The 19,600-nt window shown below is 35.6% G+C and overlaps 1 protein-coding gene across 12 annotated transcripts in view; it reads right to left on the bottom strand.

Moving 5' to 3' along the window:
- Positions 1-8,009: 8,009 nt before the first annotated feature.
- Positions 8,010-19,600, bottom strand: part of ppip5k1b (diphosphoinositol pentakisphosphate kinase 1b) — a 44,450-nt gene continuing 32,859 nt past the window's right edge. For 3 of the 12 annotated variants that reach the window (XM_077595649.1, XM_077595648.1, XM_077595650.1), the window contains exons 24-35: positions 18,634-18,857; positions 18,364-18,491; positions 18,169-18,283; positions 17,924-18,031; positions 17,303-17,419; positions 17,088-17,228; positions 15,693-15,846; positions 14,442-14,591; positions 12,192-12,254; positions 10,744-10,881; positions 9,476-9,589; positions 8,010-9,088 (exon numbers count right to left, since the gene is read on the bottom strand). In XM_077595649.1, the coding sequence (XP_077451775.1) occupies positions 8,997-9,088; positions 9,476-9,589; positions 10,744-10,881; positions 12,192-12,254; positions 14,442-14,591; positions 15,693-15,846; positions 17,088-17,228; positions 17,303-17,419; positions 17,924-18,031; positions 18,169-18,283; positions 18,364-18,491; positions 18,634-18,857 (1,544 nt within the window). In that variant the 3' untranslated portion in view covers positions 8,010-8,996. Of the gene's footprint in view, positions 9,089-9,475; positions 9,590-10,743; positions 10,882-11,850; positions 11,904-12,191; positions 12,255-14,441; positions 14,592-15,692; positions 15,847-17,087; positions 17,229-17,302; positions 17,420-17,923; positions 18,032-18,168; positions 18,284-18,363; positions 18,492-18,633; positions 18,858-19,600 lie in introns of those variants that run through there. The other 9 variants (XM_077595651.1, XR_013299521.1, XM_077595653.1 and 6 more) reach the window with 9 other exon arrangements.

Here is a 19,600-nt window from a genome sequence, read left to right as displayed (position 1 = left end):
CACGAAAAAAGCCTTACTATACTAAGTCGTTTTTTAAGAAAAAAAGCCTTACTATACTATGTCGTTTTTTCACGAAAAAAGCCTTACTATACCATGTCGTTTTTTCACCAAAAATAGCCTTACTATACTATGTCGTTTTTTCACGAAAAAAGCCTTACTATACTATGTCGTTTTTTAAGAAAAAAAGCCTTACTATACTATGTCGTTTTTTCACGAAAAATAGCCTTACTATACTATGCCGTTTTTTAAGAAAAAAAGCTTTACTATACTATGTCGTTTTTACACGAAAAAAGCCTTACCATACTATGTCGTTTTTTAAGAAAAAAAGCCTTCTTATACTGTGTCGTTTTTTCACGAAAAAAGCCTTACTATACTGTCGTTTTTTCGCGAAAAATAGCCATACTATACTATGCCGTTTTTTAAGAAAAAAAGCCTTACTATACTATGTCGTTTTTTCACGAAAAAAGCCTTACTATACTATGTCGTTTTTTAAGAAAAAAAGCCTTACTATACTAAGTCGTTTTTTCACGAAAAAAGCCTTACTATACTATGTCGTTTTTTAAAGAAAAAAGCCTTACTATACTATGTCGTTTTTTCACGAAAAAAGCCTTACTATACTATGTCGTTTTTTCACGAAAAAAGCCTTACTATACTATGTCGTTTTTTAAGAAAAAAAGCCTTACTATACTATGTCGTTTTTTTCACGAAAAAAGCCTTACTATACTATGTCGTTTTTTAAGAAAAAAAGCCTTACTATACTATGTCGTTTTTCACGAAAAAAGCCTTACTATACTATGTCGTTTTTTCACCAAAAATAGCCTTACTATACTATGTCGTTTTTTCACGAAAAAAGCCTTACTATACTATGTCGTTTTTTAAGAAAAAAAGCCTTACTATACTATGTCGTTTTTTCACGAAAAATAGCCTTACTATACTATGCCGTTTTTTAAGAAAAAAAGCTTTACTATACTATGTCGTTTTTTCACGAAAAAAGCCTTACCATACTATGTCGTTTTTTAAGAAAAAAAGCCTTATTATACTGTGTCGTTTTTTCACGAAAAAAGCCTTACTATACTATGTCGTTTTTTCACGAAAAATAGCCTTACTATACTATGCCGTTTTTTAAGAAAAAAAGCCTTACTATACTATGTCGTTTTTTCACGAAAAAAGCCTTACTATACTATGTCGTTTTTTAAGAAAAAAAGCCTTACTATACTAAGTCGTTTTTTCACGAAAAAAGCCTTACTATACTATGTCGTTTTTTAAAGAAAAAAGCCTTACTATACTATGTCGTTTTTTCACGAAAAAAGCCTTACTATACTATGTCGTTTTTTCACGAAAAATAGCCTTACTATACTATGCCGTTTTTTAAGAAAAAAAGCCTTACTATACTATGTCGTTTTTTTCACAAAAAAAGCCTTACTATACTATGTCGTTTAAGAAAAAAAGCCTTACTATACTATGTCGTTTTTTCACGAAAAAAGCCTTAATATACTATGTCGTTTTTTCACGAAAAATGCCTTACTATACTATGTCGTTTTTTCACGAAAAATAGCCTTACTATACTATGCCGTTTTTTAAGAAAAAAAGCCTTACTATACTATGTCGTTTTTTCACGAAAAAAGCCTTACTATACTATGTCGTTTTTTAAGAAAAAAAGCCTTACTATACTAAGTCGTTTTTTCACGAAAAAAGCCTTACTATACTATGTCGTTTTTTCACGAAAAATAGCCTTACTATACTATGCCGTTTTTTAAGAAAAAAAGCCTTACTATACTATGTCGTTTTTTCACGAAAAAAGCCTTACTATACTATGTCGTTTTTTAAGAAAAAAAGCCTTACTATACTAAGTCGTTTTTTCACGAAAAAAGCCTTACTATACTATGTCGTTTTTTAAAGAAAAAAGCCTTACTATACTATGTCGTTTTTTCACGAAAAAAGCCTTACTATACTATGTCGTTTTTTCACGAAAAATAGCCTTACTATACTATGCCGTTTTTTAAGAAAAAAAGCCTTACTATACTATGTCGTTTTTTTCACAAAAAAAGCCTTACTATACTATGTCGTTTAAGAAAAAAAGCCTTACTATACTATGTCGTTTTTTCACGAAAAAAGCCTTAATATACTATGTCGTTTTTTCACGAAAAATGCCTTACTATACTATGTCGTTTTTTCACGAAAAATAGCCTTACTATACTATGCCGTTTTTTAAGAAAAAAAGCCTTACTATACTATGTCGTTTTTTCACGAAAAAAGCCTTACTATACTATGTCGTTTTTTAAGAAAAAAAGCCTTACTATACTAAGTCGTTTTTTCACGAAAAAAGCCTTACTATACGATGTCGTTTTTTCACGAAAAATAGCCTTACTATACTATGCCGTTTTTTAAGAAAAAAAGCCTTACTATACTATGTCGTTTTTCACGAAAAAAGCCTTACTATACTATGTCGTTTTTTCACCAAAAATAGCCTTACTATACTATGTCGTTTTTTCACGAAAAAAGCCTTACTATACTATGTCGTTTTTTAAGAAAAAAAGCCTTACTATACTATGTCGTTTTTTCACGAAAAAAGCCTTACTATACTATGTCGTTTTTTAAGAAAAAAAGCCTTACTATACTATGTCGTTTTTTCACGAAAAAAGCCTTACTATACTATGTCGTTTTTTCACCAAAAATAGCCTTACTATACTATGTCGTTTTTTCACGAAAAAAGCCTTACTATACTATGTCGTTTTTTAAGAAAAAAAGCCTTACTATACTATGTCGTTTTTTCGCGAAAAATAGCCTTACTATACTATGCCGTTTTTTAAGAAAAAAAGCTTTACTATACTATGTCGTTTTTTCACGAAAAAAGCCTTACCATACTATGTCGTTTTTTAAGAAAAAAAGCCTTATTATACTGTGTCGTTTTTTCACGAAAAAAGCCTTACTATACTATGTCGTTTTTTCACGAAAAATAGCCTTACTATACTATGCCGTTTTTTAAGAAAAAAAGCCTTACTATACTATGTCGTTTTTTCACGAAAAAAGCCTTACTATACTATGTCGTTTTTTAAGAAAAAAAGCCTTACTATACTAAGTCGTTTTTTCACGAAAAAAGCCTTACTATACTATGTCGTTTTTTAAAGAAAAAAGCCTTACTATACTATGTCGTTTTTTCACGAAAAAAGCCTTACTATACTATGTCGTTTTTTCACGAAAAATAGCCTTACTATACTATGCCGTTTTTTAAGAAAAAAAGCCTTACTATACTATGTCGTTTTTTTCACAAAAAAGCCTTACTATACTATGTCGTTTTTTAAGAAAAAAAGCCTTACTATACTATGCCGTTTTTTCACGAAAAATGCCTTACTATACTATGTCGTTTTTTCACGAAAAAAGCCTTACTATACTATGTCGTTTTTTCACGAAAAATGCCTTACTATACTATGTCGTTTTTTCACGAAAAATAGCCTTACTATACTATGCCGTTTTTTAAGAAAAAAAGCCTTACTATACTATGTCGTTTTTTCACGAAAAAAACGTACTATACTATGTCGTTTTTTAAGAAAAAAAGCCTTACTATACTAAGTCGTTTTTTCACGAAAAAAGCCTTACTATACTATGTCGTTTTTTAAAGAAAAAAGCCTTACTATACTATGTCGTTTTTTCACGAAAAAAGCCTTACTATACTATGTCGTTTTTTCACGAAAAATAGCCTTACTATACTATGCCGTTTTTTAAGAAAAAAAGCCTTACTATACTATGTCGTTTTTTTCACAAAAAAAGCCTTACTATACTATGTCGTTTTTTAAGAAAAAAAGCCTTACTTTACTATGTCGTTTTTTCACGAAAAAAGCCTTACTATACTATGTCGTTTTTTCACGAAAAATAGCCTTACTATACTATGTCGTTTTTTAAGAAAAAAAGTCTTACTATACTATGTCGTTTTTTAAGAAAAAAAGCCTTACTATACTATGTCGTTTTTTCAAGAAAAAAGCCTTACTATACTATGTCGTTTTTTCACCAAAAATAGCCTTACTATACTATGTCGTTTTTTCACGAAAAAAGCCTTACTATACTATGTCGTTTTTTAAGAAAAAAAGCCTTACTATACTATGTCGTTTTTTCACGAAAAATAGCCTTACTATACTATGTCGATTTTTCACGAAAAATAGCCTTACTATACTATGCCGTTTTTTAAGAAAAAAAGCCTGACTATACTATGTCGTTTTTTTCATGAAAAAAAGCCTTACTATACTATGTCGTTTTTTAAGAAAAAAAGCCTTACTATACTATGTCGTTTTTCACGAAAAAAGCCTTACTATACTATGTCGTTTTTTCACGAAAAATAGCCTTACTATATTATGCCGTTTTTTAAGAAAAAAAGCCTTACTATACTATGTCGTTTTTTCACGAAAAATAGCCTTACTATACTATGTCGTTTTTTAAGAAAAAAATCCTTACTGTACTATTCCGTTTTTTCACGAAAAATGCCTTACTATACTATGTCGTTTTTTCACGAAAAATAGCCTTACTATACTATGCCGTTTTTTAAGAAAAAAAGCCTTACTATACTATGTCGTTTTTTTCACAAAAAAAGCCTTACTATACTATGTCGTTTTTTAAGAAAAAAAGCCTTACTATACTATGCCGTTTTTTCACGAAAAATGCCTTACTATACTATGTCGTTTTTTCACGAAAAAAGCCTTACTATACTATGTCGTTTTTTCACGAAAAATGTCTTACTATACTATGTCGTTTTTTCACGAAAAATAGCCTTACTATACTATGCCGTTTTTTAAGAAAAAAAGCCTTACTATACTATGTTGTTTTTTCACGAAAAAAGCCTTACTATACTATGTCGTTTTTTAAGAAAAAAAGCCTTACTATACTAAGTCGTTTTTTCACGAAAAAAGCCTTACTATACTATGTTGTTTTTTAAAGAAAAAAGCCTTACTATACTATGTCGTTTTTTCACGAAAAAAGCCTTACTATACTATGTCGTTTTTTCACGAAAAATAGCCTTACTATACTATGCCGTTTTTTAAGAAAAAAAGCCTTACTATACTATGTCGTTTTTTTCACAAAAAAAGCCTTACTATACTATGTCGTTTTTTAAGAAAAAAAGCCTTACTATACTATGCCGTTTTTTCACGAAAAATGCCTTACTATACTATGTCGTTTTTTCACGAAAAAAGCCTTACTATACTATGTCGTTTTTTCACGAAAAATGCCTTACTATACTATGTCGTTTTTTCACGAAAAATAGCCTTACTATACTATGCCGTTTTTTAAGAAAAAAAGCCTTACTATACTATGTCGTTTTTTCACGAAAAAAGCCTTACTATACTATGTCGTTTTTTAAGAAAAAAAGCCTTACTATACTAAGTCGTTTTTTCACGAAAAAAGCCTTACTATACTATGTCGTTTTTTAAAGAAAAAAGCCTTATTATACTATGTCGTTTTTTCACGAAAAAAGCCTTACTATACTATGTCGTTTTTTCACGAAAAATAGCCTTACTATACTATGCCGTTTTTTAAGAAAAAAAGCCTTACTATACTATGTCGTTTTTTTCACAAAAAAAGCCTTACTATACTATGTCGTTTTTTAAGAAAAAAAGCCTTACTATACTATGTCGTTTTTTCACGAAAAAAGCCTTACTATACTATGTCGTTTTTTCACGAAAAAAGCCTTACTATACTATGTCGTTTTTTCACGAAAAATAGCCTTACTATACTATGCCGTTTTTTAAGAAAAAAAGCCTTACTATACTATGTCGTTTTTTTCACGAAAAAAGCCTTACTATACTATGTCGTTTTTTAAGAAAAAAAGCCTTACTATACTATGTCGTTTTTTCACGAAAAAAGCCTTACTATACTATGTCGTTTTTTCACCAAAAATAGCCTTACTATACTATGTCGTTTTTTCACGAAAAAAGCCTTACTATACTATGTCGTTTTTTAAGAAAAAAAGCCTTACTATACTATGTCGTTTTTTCACGAAAAATAGCCTTACTATACTATGTCGATTTTTCACGAAAAATAGCCTTACTATACTATGCCGTTTTTTAAGAAAAAAAGCCTGACTATACTATGTCGTTTTTTTCATGAAAAAAAGCCTTACTATACTATGTCGTTTTTTAAGAAAAAAAGCCTTACTATACTATGTCGTTTTTCACGAAAAAAGCCTTACTATACTATGTCGTTTTTTCACGAAAAATAGCCTTACTATATTATGCCGTTTTTTAAGAAAAAAAGCCTTACTATACTATGTCGTTTTTTCACGAAAAATAGCCTTACTATACTATGTCGTTTTTTAAGAAAAAAATCCTTACTGTACTATGTCGTTTTTTCACGAAAAAAGCCTTACTATACTATGTCGTTTTTTAAGAAAAAAAGCCTTACTATACTATGTCGTTTTTTCACGAAAAAAGCCTTACTATACTATGTCGTTTTTTTAAGAAAAAAGCCTTACTATACTATGTCGTTTTTTCACGAAAAAAGCCTTACTATACTATGCCGTTTTTTAAGAAAAAAAGCCTTACTATACTATGTCGTTTTTTTTAAGAAAAAAGCCTTACTATACTATGTCGTTTTGAAGAAAAAAGCCTTACTATACGTGTCGTTTTTTAACGGAAAAAAAGCCATACTAAACTATACTAAGTTTAAGTTTACTTACTATAGTATGTCGTTTTTTACGAAAAAAAGCCTTACTATACTATACTAAGTTTAAGTTTAGTTAATATAACATGTCATTTTTTAAGGAAAAAAGCCTTACTATACTATGTCGTTTTTACGAAAAAAAAGCCTTACTATACTATGTTGTTTTTTTAAGAAAAAAGCCTTACTATACTATGCCGTTTTTTAAAGAAAAAAAAGCCTTACTATACTATGTCGTTTCTTTAAGAAAAAAGCCTTACTATACTATACTAAGTTTAACTTTACTTACTATACTATGTCATTTTTTAAGAAAAAAAGCCTTACTATACTATGTCGTTTTTTAAGAAAAAAAGCCTCACTATACTATGTCGTTTTTTAAGAAAAAAAAAGGCTTACTATACTATGCCGTTTTTTAAGAAAAAAAGCCTTACTATACTATGTGTTTTTTTAAAGAAAAAAAGCCTTCCTATACTGTGTTTTTTTAAAGAAAAAAAGCCTTCCTATACTGTGTTTTTTTAAGAAAAAAAGCCTTCCTATAGTATGTCGTTTTTAAGAAAAAAAGCCTTACTATACTATGTCATTTTTTAAGAAAAAAAAGCCTTACTATACTGTCGTTTTTTAAGAAAAAAAGCCTTACTATACTATCTCGGTTTTTAAGAAAAAAGCCTTACTATACATGGTCTTTTTTAAATAAAAAATCCTTACCATACTGTCGTTTTTAAGAAAAAAACAAGGCTTACTATACTATGCTGTTTAAAAAAAAGCCTTACTATACTATGTCGTTTTTTAAGAAAAAAAGCCTTCCTATACTATGTCGTTTTTTAAGAAAAAATGCCTTACTATACATGGTCGTTTTTTTTTTACAAAAAAGCCTATAAAATCCTTACTATACATGGTTAGTGTACGTTCCTGAAAATGTGATACATTGAATTTTACAGTAAGTCTTTTTTGGACTATTTAACATGATAGAATGTCAATAAAAAACACCAAATATATTTTGCAAAACTAAGTGTGTGTGTGTGTGTGTTTCATTGTGTACTTGTGAGATAGTCGCACCCTCGAAATGTCATCTTTTCAGGGGACGCTTCCGGTGAGTCGGCGGTCTGGGAACGGCGAGTCAATTACGTGTGAGGGCGTCGCCATGGCAACCTCGAGGAGCAATAAGCGCAGTCGTGACTCATCACTTTTCTTAAAAGCCTTTTAGGAGAGGTGGAGAAAAGAAGGGGAAAAAAAGTGAAACGATAACGCACAACAAACAGGTAACAACAGGAAGTGAACAAAGGAAAATGGATGCAAGTGGGCGTGTCATTTGTTGCTGGGCAAAACTCACCGTGTCGAGGTTCCCGTCACAAACCAAAGACAAAGACTGCAATTTCAAGTACTTTTATTCGCCCCTTTTCTTTGAGTAACACTTTGCTTGACTTCTTTTTGGCTGCCATGGGTGGTGCCAGATGTCCCACTTCAAATGAATTGGACGTCTACAAGTCATAAACTCATTTCACAGCAGTTGAGATGTTTGCTGATAATAACAAAATGTGCTAATATGAACTCATAGACGTCCAATCCATTGGAAATGGGAGGGTTGGCAGCGAATGAACGGCCATTTATAAGCTAGGGATCAATGGCAGAGTTCCATTAAAAATAATGAAACCATCATAAATATAACACACAAAAACCTGTAAAATCAATCAGTGCAGTACAAATCAAGAATATTTGAGTACTAACGTTTTTGATTGAAAAGTAGTTCATTCAAAAGTTATTAAAGAATAGGAAAATGCTTTTTGCAAGCATCTTCAGTGCATTCAACTGTTTTATCAAGTGACATGACACTAATATTGCTTAAAAAAAACTTTGATTAATGAAAAACAAAACATCTCTAAACGTATTTCGTACTTTCCGGAGTATAAGTCACTCTGGAGTTTAAGTTGAACTAGTCAAAAACACAGATAAATCTAATTTTTAGAGGAAACTGTACCTCCAGTTCCACCATTTGTCGAGAATTGTCATAGAATTCGGAGATTAAAGTGGCAATATGACAAGAAGGATGTCGGACATTGAAATATTACGAGAGAAAGTCGGCTTATAGTTCGTAAAATCTCTTAACTTAAAGCCTATTAGAACATCCAGAAATGATACCCTGCATCCCCAAAAAGGACATTTTTTTAATCAACTAATCTGAACATTTAACACATTTGGCGCTAATTCGGCCATAACGACACGCAAAAATGCGACTTTCCCGCTTTAAATCTTTGACGACAAAAATAAAAAGGTAGCGAGAGAAGCTAATGGCACGGCTGGTTTTGGACAAAAAGATCATAAAGTGCATCGAAGATGAAAATGTTGTGTTTGTGTGTTTACTCGCTAAAGTTAAAGTTGAGGCCCGAGCTCTCCGTGATGGGCGACGAAGGTCCGGCGCTGGAGACGGCGCTCGAGGGGACGCTGCCATCTTTACAACACAAAAACAGCAGTGTGTTAGCATCGGACAAAGAAAGTCACTCAAAAACATGGCAACAAATGGTGATTGTTTATCCGTGTGTCATCGGATGCGGTCGCTCCGAATACGATGTGAAATGTATCGTGTAGATGTTATAACGTTGAAAAAGGGATAAAAGTCACTTTTTACAGTGACTCATTTCACATCAAGTTCACATTTGAAGTGACACATTTCACAATTCTAACGGGATACATTTTTGTTTCACATTTGATGCTAGCGTGAGAAAAAAAATCGAAAGTGCCAACCGGTTCAGCTCACTAGGGCTGCCCTGTTTGTTTGCCTTCATTTTCAAAACTTGGCCTTATATGTCAAAATGATGGTATGCGGCGCCAAACTCACGCCACAGAGGCTGACTCGTCGGGCGCAGCGACGTCTCGGACCCCGACGAGGAGAGCGGCTGCTGGGGGCTGTACAGGGACGTCTGGCTCTGAGAGTCGAAGAGGCCCGACAAAGCTGCCGGAGGGATACGAGAGCAAACGGGGAGTGTCGTTGTACTCAATGAGGACCGTATTTGGCGCAATGTAAGGCCCAACAAAAAGACATTTTCTGAAAAGCCCGCAGTGCGCTTATAATCCGATTCGCCTTTCATATGGATCAATATTGGTTCATCATTGTCTAAAATTCCCTTTAGCATAGCTCCATCTTGTTGACGTACAACATAATCCCTTACCACTACTACTACTACTGCAGCTCCATCTAGTGGATGCATAACCCCACAGCCAATACTACTTCAGCTTTATTCGGACACTAGATTCTAGTATGTATAAGACAACCCCTATTACAACTACAGCTCCATCTAGTGGATGTAAAACACAATCCCCTACTACAACGACGACTACTCCTACTAGCACTACTGCTACTACGAGTACTACTACTACTACGAGTACTACTACTACGAGTACTACTACTACTACGAGTACTACTACTACGAGTACTACTACTACAGGTACTACTACTACTACGAGTACTACTACAGGTACTACTACTACTGGCACCACCACTACTACTACTAGCACCACAACCACTACTACTCCTACTAGCACCACCAATACGACTAGCACCACCACTACTACTAGCACTACTACTAGCACCACTACTACTACTACTAGCACCACTACTACTACTACTAGCACCACTACTACTACTACTAGCACCACTACTACTACTAGCACCACTACTACTACTAGCACCACTACTACTACTAGCACCACCACTACTACTAGCACCACCACTACTACTACTACTACTAGCACCACCACCACTACTACTACTACTAGCACCACCACTACTACTAGCACCACCACTACTACTACTACTAGCACCACCACTACTACTACTACTAGCACCACCACTACTACTAGCACCACTACTACTACTACCACCACTACCACTACTACTACTACCACCACTAGTACCACTACAACTACTGCATCTTCTAATCCGGTGCGCCTTATACATGAATAGCATTTTAAAATAGGCTATTCATTGAAGGTGAACCTTGACTCCGGTGCGCCTTATAGTGCGGAAAATATGGTAACTAGCAAAACATAGTCAGAACGGCGGTTCACGCAAGGATCGACGGCTGATCTGCGGGTGAGCGGTCCTACCCTTCATTGTTTTGGCGTGGGCCTCACTGCTGCTCTCACACACAGAGTTGAGAAACTCATCCACCTGCTTCAGCGAGAGCAAGTTGTGCAGCGTCTCCAATGGGTAGATAGAGGGCACCATTGAGCAGCCTTCAAAACCTGCACAAATGAAATTCTAATTAAAGGCAGTGGAGTAAAGGACAACCAAAATATATGGAATAGATTGAAAAATGGGACGTATGTTCACTCTTTGGGTGATGATCTTTCTTATTAGCGTCCACCGATTTTTTTGGTTGGGGGGGGATCGGATAATGTTATGTAGATTAAAAGGTCTGTCCCCTTTCCAAAAAACATGCCTGATTAAACTGAAATGTTATGGTTCTCATCTTTATAGTCAGCCATTGCTCACTCTGGGAAAACAAATCAAACCTTGCCATACCTCTTTCACAAAGTTTTTTGCTTTTAAAAAGCACCTCCAGCTATTGTCCACTAGGGGTGTGACGGTATACAGTAATCCCTCAAATATCACGGATAATGTGGACCAGACATGGGCTCAAAAAGACAAAATGAACGACTTGGAATAAAACTCCCATTAACCTGTTTTTTTTTATATTAAGTGTAGAGGAACTATTTTTACTGCGAGTACAGTATTTCAAGTATTTACATTTATATATATATATATATATACACATTTATATACACATATATACACATTTATATATATATATATATATACACTTTTTGTTCATTGTACTTGTACACTTCTATTTCTGTACAGGCACAAAACATGTATTTTGGTAGTAATAATGGGGGTGATCCTACTTCAGGGTTTTTCGTTTATCGCGCCCATGTCTGGTCTACATTAAACGCAATATTCGAGGGATACTTGATATATTGCGATACTTTCTATCCCAATAGGTTATCGATATGCTCCCGTCAAGAATTGATGGATTGTTTTAAGAATATATCACTCTCTACTGAAGAAGAAAAAAACAAGTTGCAAAGAAAAAATTCCACTAAAATGTCTATTATTACAAGGGTCAATTTTTTTCACAGAAAATATGTTGACTAAATCAAATATAAAAAGTACCAAAAAAAAAGGAAAACACCCTAAACTTTGACACTCACCACGTAATCTCCATCTTGTTCGGCTGTTACCCCAAAAAAAGCAGAAGTCCTAACTGTAAAGAAATGTGGCCTGATTTTGTGAAAACTTTCATAAATTTCAAGTGTGCTTTGAATGCAGCAGAAATGACCCATCACCAAATGAGGAAGAATGATGAGGATTATATTATGTGGTTGACATGATTAAAAAAAAAGGTGATGTTATTGAAAAAAAGTGCAAGTGACAATTATGAGAAAGCGCTCACAAACAAAACGATAAAAAACAACAACAAAAAAAACCTTCATGCAGGAGCCAAAAATAAAAAAGTGTGGGAAACGAACTCAAGAAGTTAAAGCAGACATACCATTAGTCGGATGCCTGGCAAATGACACAGAAAATCTCTTTACTGGCGGCATAGACAACAGTTCTGAGGAGATAAGAGAGGTAACTTGGAGTTACTGCTGGCTCCGCCTCTTTTGGACAGATGAGGTGCCAAGCCAAGGCGGACGAACCGGGACGAGATTGGACATGCAGAAAGAAAAACACGGCCCTCTCACAATAAGTTAAGGTCAATAGAAATCCAAAGGAACCCCAAGTTCTACCATTTTTTTTCTTATAAGCAGAAGCAGCCTTGACATGCAGTTCTAGGAAAAGAAAAAAAGAGCGAGGAAAGTTTTAGAAAGAATTCAGTGTCACAAAACCTGTCCTCATTTGTTAGGAGACAGTGGTTAACTTCATATGCGGGACAGGCGACCACATAAATAAGCCTGGCTGACTAAATACTATGTTACGGCTAAATTTGTTTTTTTATAACTATGATAAAAAGTAAATTAAAACCCTTGGATGCTTTGTGGAAACAAGGAAAAACAATAGAAATCTAAACACAACTAATTCACCTATAGATGTGTTTAGTAAAAATAATAATAATAAAAAAATAATTATCTATTTGTATAGACATATAGACATATATACATATATATATATATATATATATATGTATATATATGTATATATATGTGTGTATATGTATATATATACACACATATATATATACATATATATACACACATATATACATATATATATACATATATATAGACATACATATATATACACATATATACACATATATATAGAGAGAGAGATAAATATATATATATATATATATATATATATATATATATATATATATATATATATATATATATATATATATAAATATATACATACATATATAGATAAGTAATACACAGGTCACTATATATAAATATGTATACTCTTATACACTTGTATATATATATATATATATGACTTGCTGATCTATAGGGCAAAAAACACACAAATATGTAACAAGCGTGCTCTCTAGCGGACATTGTGAACAGTACACTTTCCTAAACAGTCTCCACTTGTGCCAGAAACAGAAATAAGAAAGCTGCTTAAACAACCCTGGTGGTGGATGTGAACATTGAAAGAGTGTTCAGCGGAGGAGTTCCGATTAAAAAGGCTGATCATTTCTACTTCACCAGCTGCCATTGCCGGTGATCGACGTCTAATCCACTTTGGCAGGGCAAGGCCAGTCAATACGGATTGGTCATCGATCAGGCCGTCGACGGAAGCCGGTGAGGTAATTGTGAGCGATTATGTTTCCCCAGAATGAACAAAATAGCAAATACAAGGATGGACACAGGCACGAGAAAACACCTCAGTGTGGATTATTTTGCATCCGTCACACAACCAAAGTCGAGAACCCCAAGCAGGCTCATGCAAATCGGATCTGGCGTCGGCACCATCATCACCATGACGACCACCAAACAAATTACTCAACCCATTGGAATGGTCAGGTTTGTTTTTTTGGGAAAGGGGTTTGATTGTGTAACTAGTATGACTGCCGAAAAACAATATTTGAATAGTTGGTTAATTTAATCAACCACTATTTTTAAGAGAAGTCGACCCATCAAACTAATCACGTTAATATTTATTATTTTCTTGTTATATTGTTATTACCTTGACATTTTAGCCGCGTGTATTTGAATTGAATCTTAATTATACACAAAAAAACAGTTAAGTAAAAAATTAAGAGAAATTAAAATAAATACATATATTTGAAATGTTAAAATCAAATTAAAAAATAAATATTTTTTCAATTTTATCAGTTCTATTTAGAAATTGTAAACAAAGTAAATAACAATAAATCCAAATTTAAAAAAAGGGCTAACAGAACAGGATTTTGACAATTTTGCCCAATTTCAATAAAAAATCATTAAAAAAAGAATAATTGTCAACTCATCTGATAATCAATTACCGTAATTTTTAGACCGTAAGGACTATAAGCCGCACCCAACCAACCAATGTTAGAAGAAAACTATGTGTCTGGACTTTAAGCCCAAAGACATGCAGAGTTTAATTGCCCGGATAGAAAAAAAAAAAGATAAATAAGACGCACAGGGTCAAAGCGGAATGTCAAAAGTAGAAGTTTACAGTTAAAAAATTACGGTAGTTGTTGCCACCCTAATGATTCGTATAAACAATATAGATAAAAGACCAAGAATTTTGTGGAGGGGGAACAAAAAAAAATGTATTTAGGGGGAGGTAGATGTCAGTGGCGTGAACGTACCAAACATGCCAATCTGGCATGGCAGGCTACCGGGGGACAGTGGGGGTTTTCGGTGGTGATGGTGGTGCGTGCGTACGTAGTCCCGCAGGTTGGGGGCGCTACAGGACACCCCCAGCATGGAGGCGCTGAAGAGGCCAGAGCAGTGCGAGCCTGTGTGATATAAGCCAGGTGAGGGTGGTCGGGGGGACATGGGGGTGTATGGGTGTGTGTGTGTGTGTATGTGTGTGTGTTTGGGGAAGAGGGGGTGAAAGGTGAACATTAGTTCATCACACGCATACAAAAAACACACAAGAGCTGCTGTTATTCATAACAAACTGTTTCTATGAATAACTCCATTAAGAAACCCAGCGAGTGTGTCAACAAACAAGCTGCTGTTTGTTCCTGCAAACCTCAACATGCCAACTGCAGGCGAGTGAGTGTATGAGTGTATGTTCACGTGGACGCACGTGTGAGCACAACTTGCTCATCTGTGCGTGCAGGGGAAAAAAAAGAAGAAATAAGAAGAGAAAGAAAAGATTGAAAAGTGGATTTGTCCTTTGACCTTGGGAAGCCGCCTGGCAAAATGGAGTCCTCTCCTCACTGGTTGCTATAATAAGTCTGCCTGCCATGTGGCTTGGAGGGTTTGTCTTTGACACCTGCTGCTTATTTGACCTCCACGGGGTTAGCGACAAACGAGGTGAGAGCTAACGACATCCTCGTGCTAGCTATGCATAAGACACGCAGGCAACCTGTGACAAGTGTAAAATAAACATCATGTAACGTCATGTAAACAACTTGGTAGTGGCCAAAGCACCACCAGAGAGGATTAAACCTAAACCAAACCCCAGTCCTGCAATGTATTTGCCGGGCCTCCCCTTTGTTTTTGTGTGGCCCTCTAAAGTAAATCATGTGACTTCATTGGTTCTTGCTAACTAAAAATTGAAATAAACGAGAGGATGGCTTACTGAATGAGGCTGTTTAAAATACATAACTTGTCATTCTGTTTTATGTTTGAGCGTAAACTTACATTGGGAGTGCTATCATTTAGCTCGAAAGGAACTAACCTTGGTCTATATTCTTTGGGGCTTTTACTAATACACCATTTAGGATGATCTGACATTAGCTATGACAGTTATGAAGGAGTAAAAGGTGGAAAGTGAGGACAGGTCACAGCTGAAGAGGAAGTTTTGGTAAATGATCGTCCTGCCTGCATTTAAACGCATACGCAAGGGCAACACAGTCACACATACGAAAGTTAGGAGGCACGCCCACCTAGGCCGCTCGCTGACTTGATGTCGGGCGACTGGCGTGAGCCCGACGGGAAGAGTCGGTGCGGCGTGCAGCATTTGGACGACTGGCTGGGTGAAGTCTCAGAGAGGACCTGAGCGACGTCAACACCGATACGTGACTCGGGACTCTGAATGTGCTAGAACACAGGTGTCAAACTCCAGATCTGGACCCCCCTCTTTATTTTGTGTGGCCCGCAAAAGTAAATTAATTGGGACTTCCTTTTGCGGAACTAAAATTTAAAAACTATTTTTGTAATCCTCAATCTATGATTGAGAAATCAGGAAGTATTTACAGATAAAACATATATATATATATATATATATACACATATACACATATACATACATGTATACATATACATACATGTATACATATACATACATGTATACATATACATACATGTATACATATACATACATGTATACATATACATACATGTATACATATACATACATGTATACATATACATACATGTATACATATACATACATGTATACATATACATACATGTATACATATACATACATGTATACATATACATACATGTATACATATACATACATGTATACATATACATACATGTATACATATACATACATGTATACATATACATACATGTATACATATACATACATGTATACATATACATACATGTATACATATACATACATGTATACATATACATACATGTATACATATACATACATGTATACATATACATACATGTATACATATACATACATGTATACATATACATACATGTATACATATACATACATGTATACATATACATACATGTATACATATACATACATATATACATATACATACATATATATATACATACATATATATATACATACATATACATACATATATACATACATATACATACATATATATATACATACATATACATACATATATATACATACATATACATACATATACATACATATATATACATACATATACATACATATATATACATACACATACATACACATACATACACATACATACACATACTTAAAATAACATTTTAAATAATTAAATCTGATTTTTTTAGGTCAAAAAAAGATATAAGAAGATATATATGCATATATATTTTAAAAAGTATCAAAGAATGTTTGCTAGTGTGGTGTTCGTAAATATAAAATTTGGACAATTTTTAACTTGACAATGTTTTCAAAAAATTCCACGGTCAAAATAAATATTGATTGGGTAATTAATCAGAATCGGACAAAAGAGCCCTTTGAAGGATCCATAACTTTAACCTGGACGTCAACAAATACGACTTTGACACCTGTGTACTAGAAGCGCTACGGATAAAAAAAAATGGAGGACGTTTTGCGGTGTAAAGAGCAAACTTGTTACCTCCATGGAGCCTGTCTTGCGATTGCGGACCATGGGGGACCTCCTCTGGATATTGATGGGCTCTGAAACAATAAGAGCCTGGTCGGGTTGGTCCTGAGACAGATCCTCCATGCTGCCTTGGTTGGGCTTTTTGTCCTGATTCTGATTCCACAGAGAAGAGTTAGCGAGCGATTGGAGTTTAGAAGCGGCGATGCGAATGCGTCCGTGTAAGTCACCTCTGAGGACGCCGGACGGAAACCAAATCCGAGCGGGACGTTTTCCTCGTCATCGCAACCTTTGACCCCGGGGCTGAAATGCAGCTCCACGTGGAAACGCTCCTCTGAAGAAGGCTCCTGCCGTATACAAGAATGAATGCTTTTCTTGTTATTGCATAATTGCAAGACAAAATATGATGTTCTTTATTGTGCAAATAGTAGTACTGTATTTTCCGGAATACAGGTCGCATTATTTTCATAATTTGACTTTATTTTAGTGCGGCTTTTATATGTTTTTTAATTATCTCCACACACAACCTGTTATGTTTTTTTATTTAGGTTATAGTTATCTGAAAAACTATTCTGTTAACAAATGCCTATTAAGCCTGTTGTTCATCATTTCACTATTGTTACTTTGACGTATTTTTTTGTTTGTTTGTGATAAAATAAAAAATGTCCCCCGCAGAAAATGCAACTTATACTTAAGTGTGACCTGTATTTTTTTCCCTCCTGTGGTGCATATCCAAAATATAAGGTAGTAAAAACTGTAGTAGTAAAATATACAAATCCTAAAGTATTTACAAAAAAGATTAGATAAAATAAAAAAAACAAATATGGAAATGAATAAATCACAGCAATCACCTTGTTGTTGTCTTCATACAGCATAATGACTATTTGCGTCATATAGTTAAGCTCGGTTACAGCACTAAGGTAGTCCATGGCCTGCCTCCATTGTTGGTCTTTTTCATCCTGAAAATATACAAACATTTTAAAATAAGCTAGCAGAAGTCTTCCGACAAAGTTACCGCCAATATTTTTGAAGCGTTTTTAATGGGCTAAAAATATAGGTATCATTATTGGCAAGACAAAAAAAAAGAAACGCTTACATCCAAAAGCTTTCCGTAACGGAAAACGCTGAGCAGGGAGTGGACGTGGCTTTCGCTGGTGAAGTAAAGACGCGTGCGGACGTGGCGACCTGGAGACATCACCCCCCTGGAGTACCTGAACGCCAGCAAAATACTGCACGTTCAGAACTATATATTCTTCAATCGTGACTGAAGAAACGCTAGCGTAAGCCTCACAAGGGGTGCAGCTTATTGACGGCCTCGTCTTCGTGAGTCCTCTGCAGGTCCAGCTGGATCTTCTTCATGAGTGGGACGCAATACGCCTGAGCGATGTCCAGCTTTTCTGCTTTGCTGATTCCGTATTCCTAAAAAGGAGGAACGTGTAAACCAATTTAGAGTGCTGACGACAGTGAACAACAACAAAAAATTACAAGACGGCGATTCTGACAAATTTGGAGGCCCTGAATTTAAAAATGATGTTAGCCATCACAGGACGAATCTTCTGACCTGCGGTATGACGATGTCGGCCAAAGCGCGAGAGAGCCGAAAGAGCTCCAGCGTGTCGTCCAGGTCCAACGAAGAGTTGTGCTGCGTATCGTATTTGATACAGTCGTAGATATCCGGGATCTTGCTGATATCGTAGCGGCCGCTTTTCATGCGGAAATCCCTTTCCAGTTTGGACCAGCGCTGGAGCATTAGCTCCAAGGTCTCGCTGTGGTACAGTTGCAGATCTTGAGGAGAAAGAACGAGAATCGTTGTTAGTCAAAGAGGGAAATTGATATTGAAAATACCTATTCGTTGCCCACTGTAATATATGATCACGGACACGAGAAAAACAAGAATAGGATTTCATAATGACTACACAAGGCTATCGACGTCCGTGACCGGATGTTTGGTCGCCGGACGTTTGGTCGCCCGGACCCAAACAACCGGCGACCAAACGTCCGGCGACCAAACGTCCGGCGACCAAACGTCCGGCGACCAAACGTCCGGCGACCAAACGTCCGGCGACCAAACGTCCGGCGACCAAACGTCCGGCGACCAAACGTCCGGCGACCAAACGTCCGGCGACCAAACGTCCGGCGACCAAACGTCCGGCGACCAAACGTCCGGCGACCAAACGTCCGGCGACCAAACGTCCGGCGACCAAACGTCCGGCGACCAAACGTCCGGCGACCAAACGTCCGGCGACCAAACGTCCGGCGACCAAACATCCGGCGACCAAACGTCCGGCGACCAAACGTCCGGCGACCAAACGTCCGGCGACCAAACGTCCGGCGACCAAACGTCCGGCGACCAAACGTCCGGCGACCAAACGTCCGGCGACCAAACGTCCGGCGACCAAACGTCCAGCGACCAAACGTCCAGCGACCAAACGTCCGGCGACAAAACAAGGTAAAACAACACGGTCTACGCATCATTCAAAGCCAACAATGGTCCTGAGCAGTTTCACTGAGCGGACGTATGAGTGTAG

Source organism: Stigmatopora argus, chromosome 3 (genome assembly GCF_051989625.1).
Source record: "Stigmatopora argus isolate UIUO_Sarg chromosome 3, RoL_Sarg_1.0, whole genome shotgun sequence".
Taxonomy (NCBI): Eukaryota; Metazoa; Chordata; class Actinopteri; order Syngnathiformes; family Syngnathidae; genus Stigmatopora; species Stigmatopora argus.
Note: the sequence above shows the minus strand (reverse complement) of the source record. Positions and strands in the feature narration are given on the sequence as shown.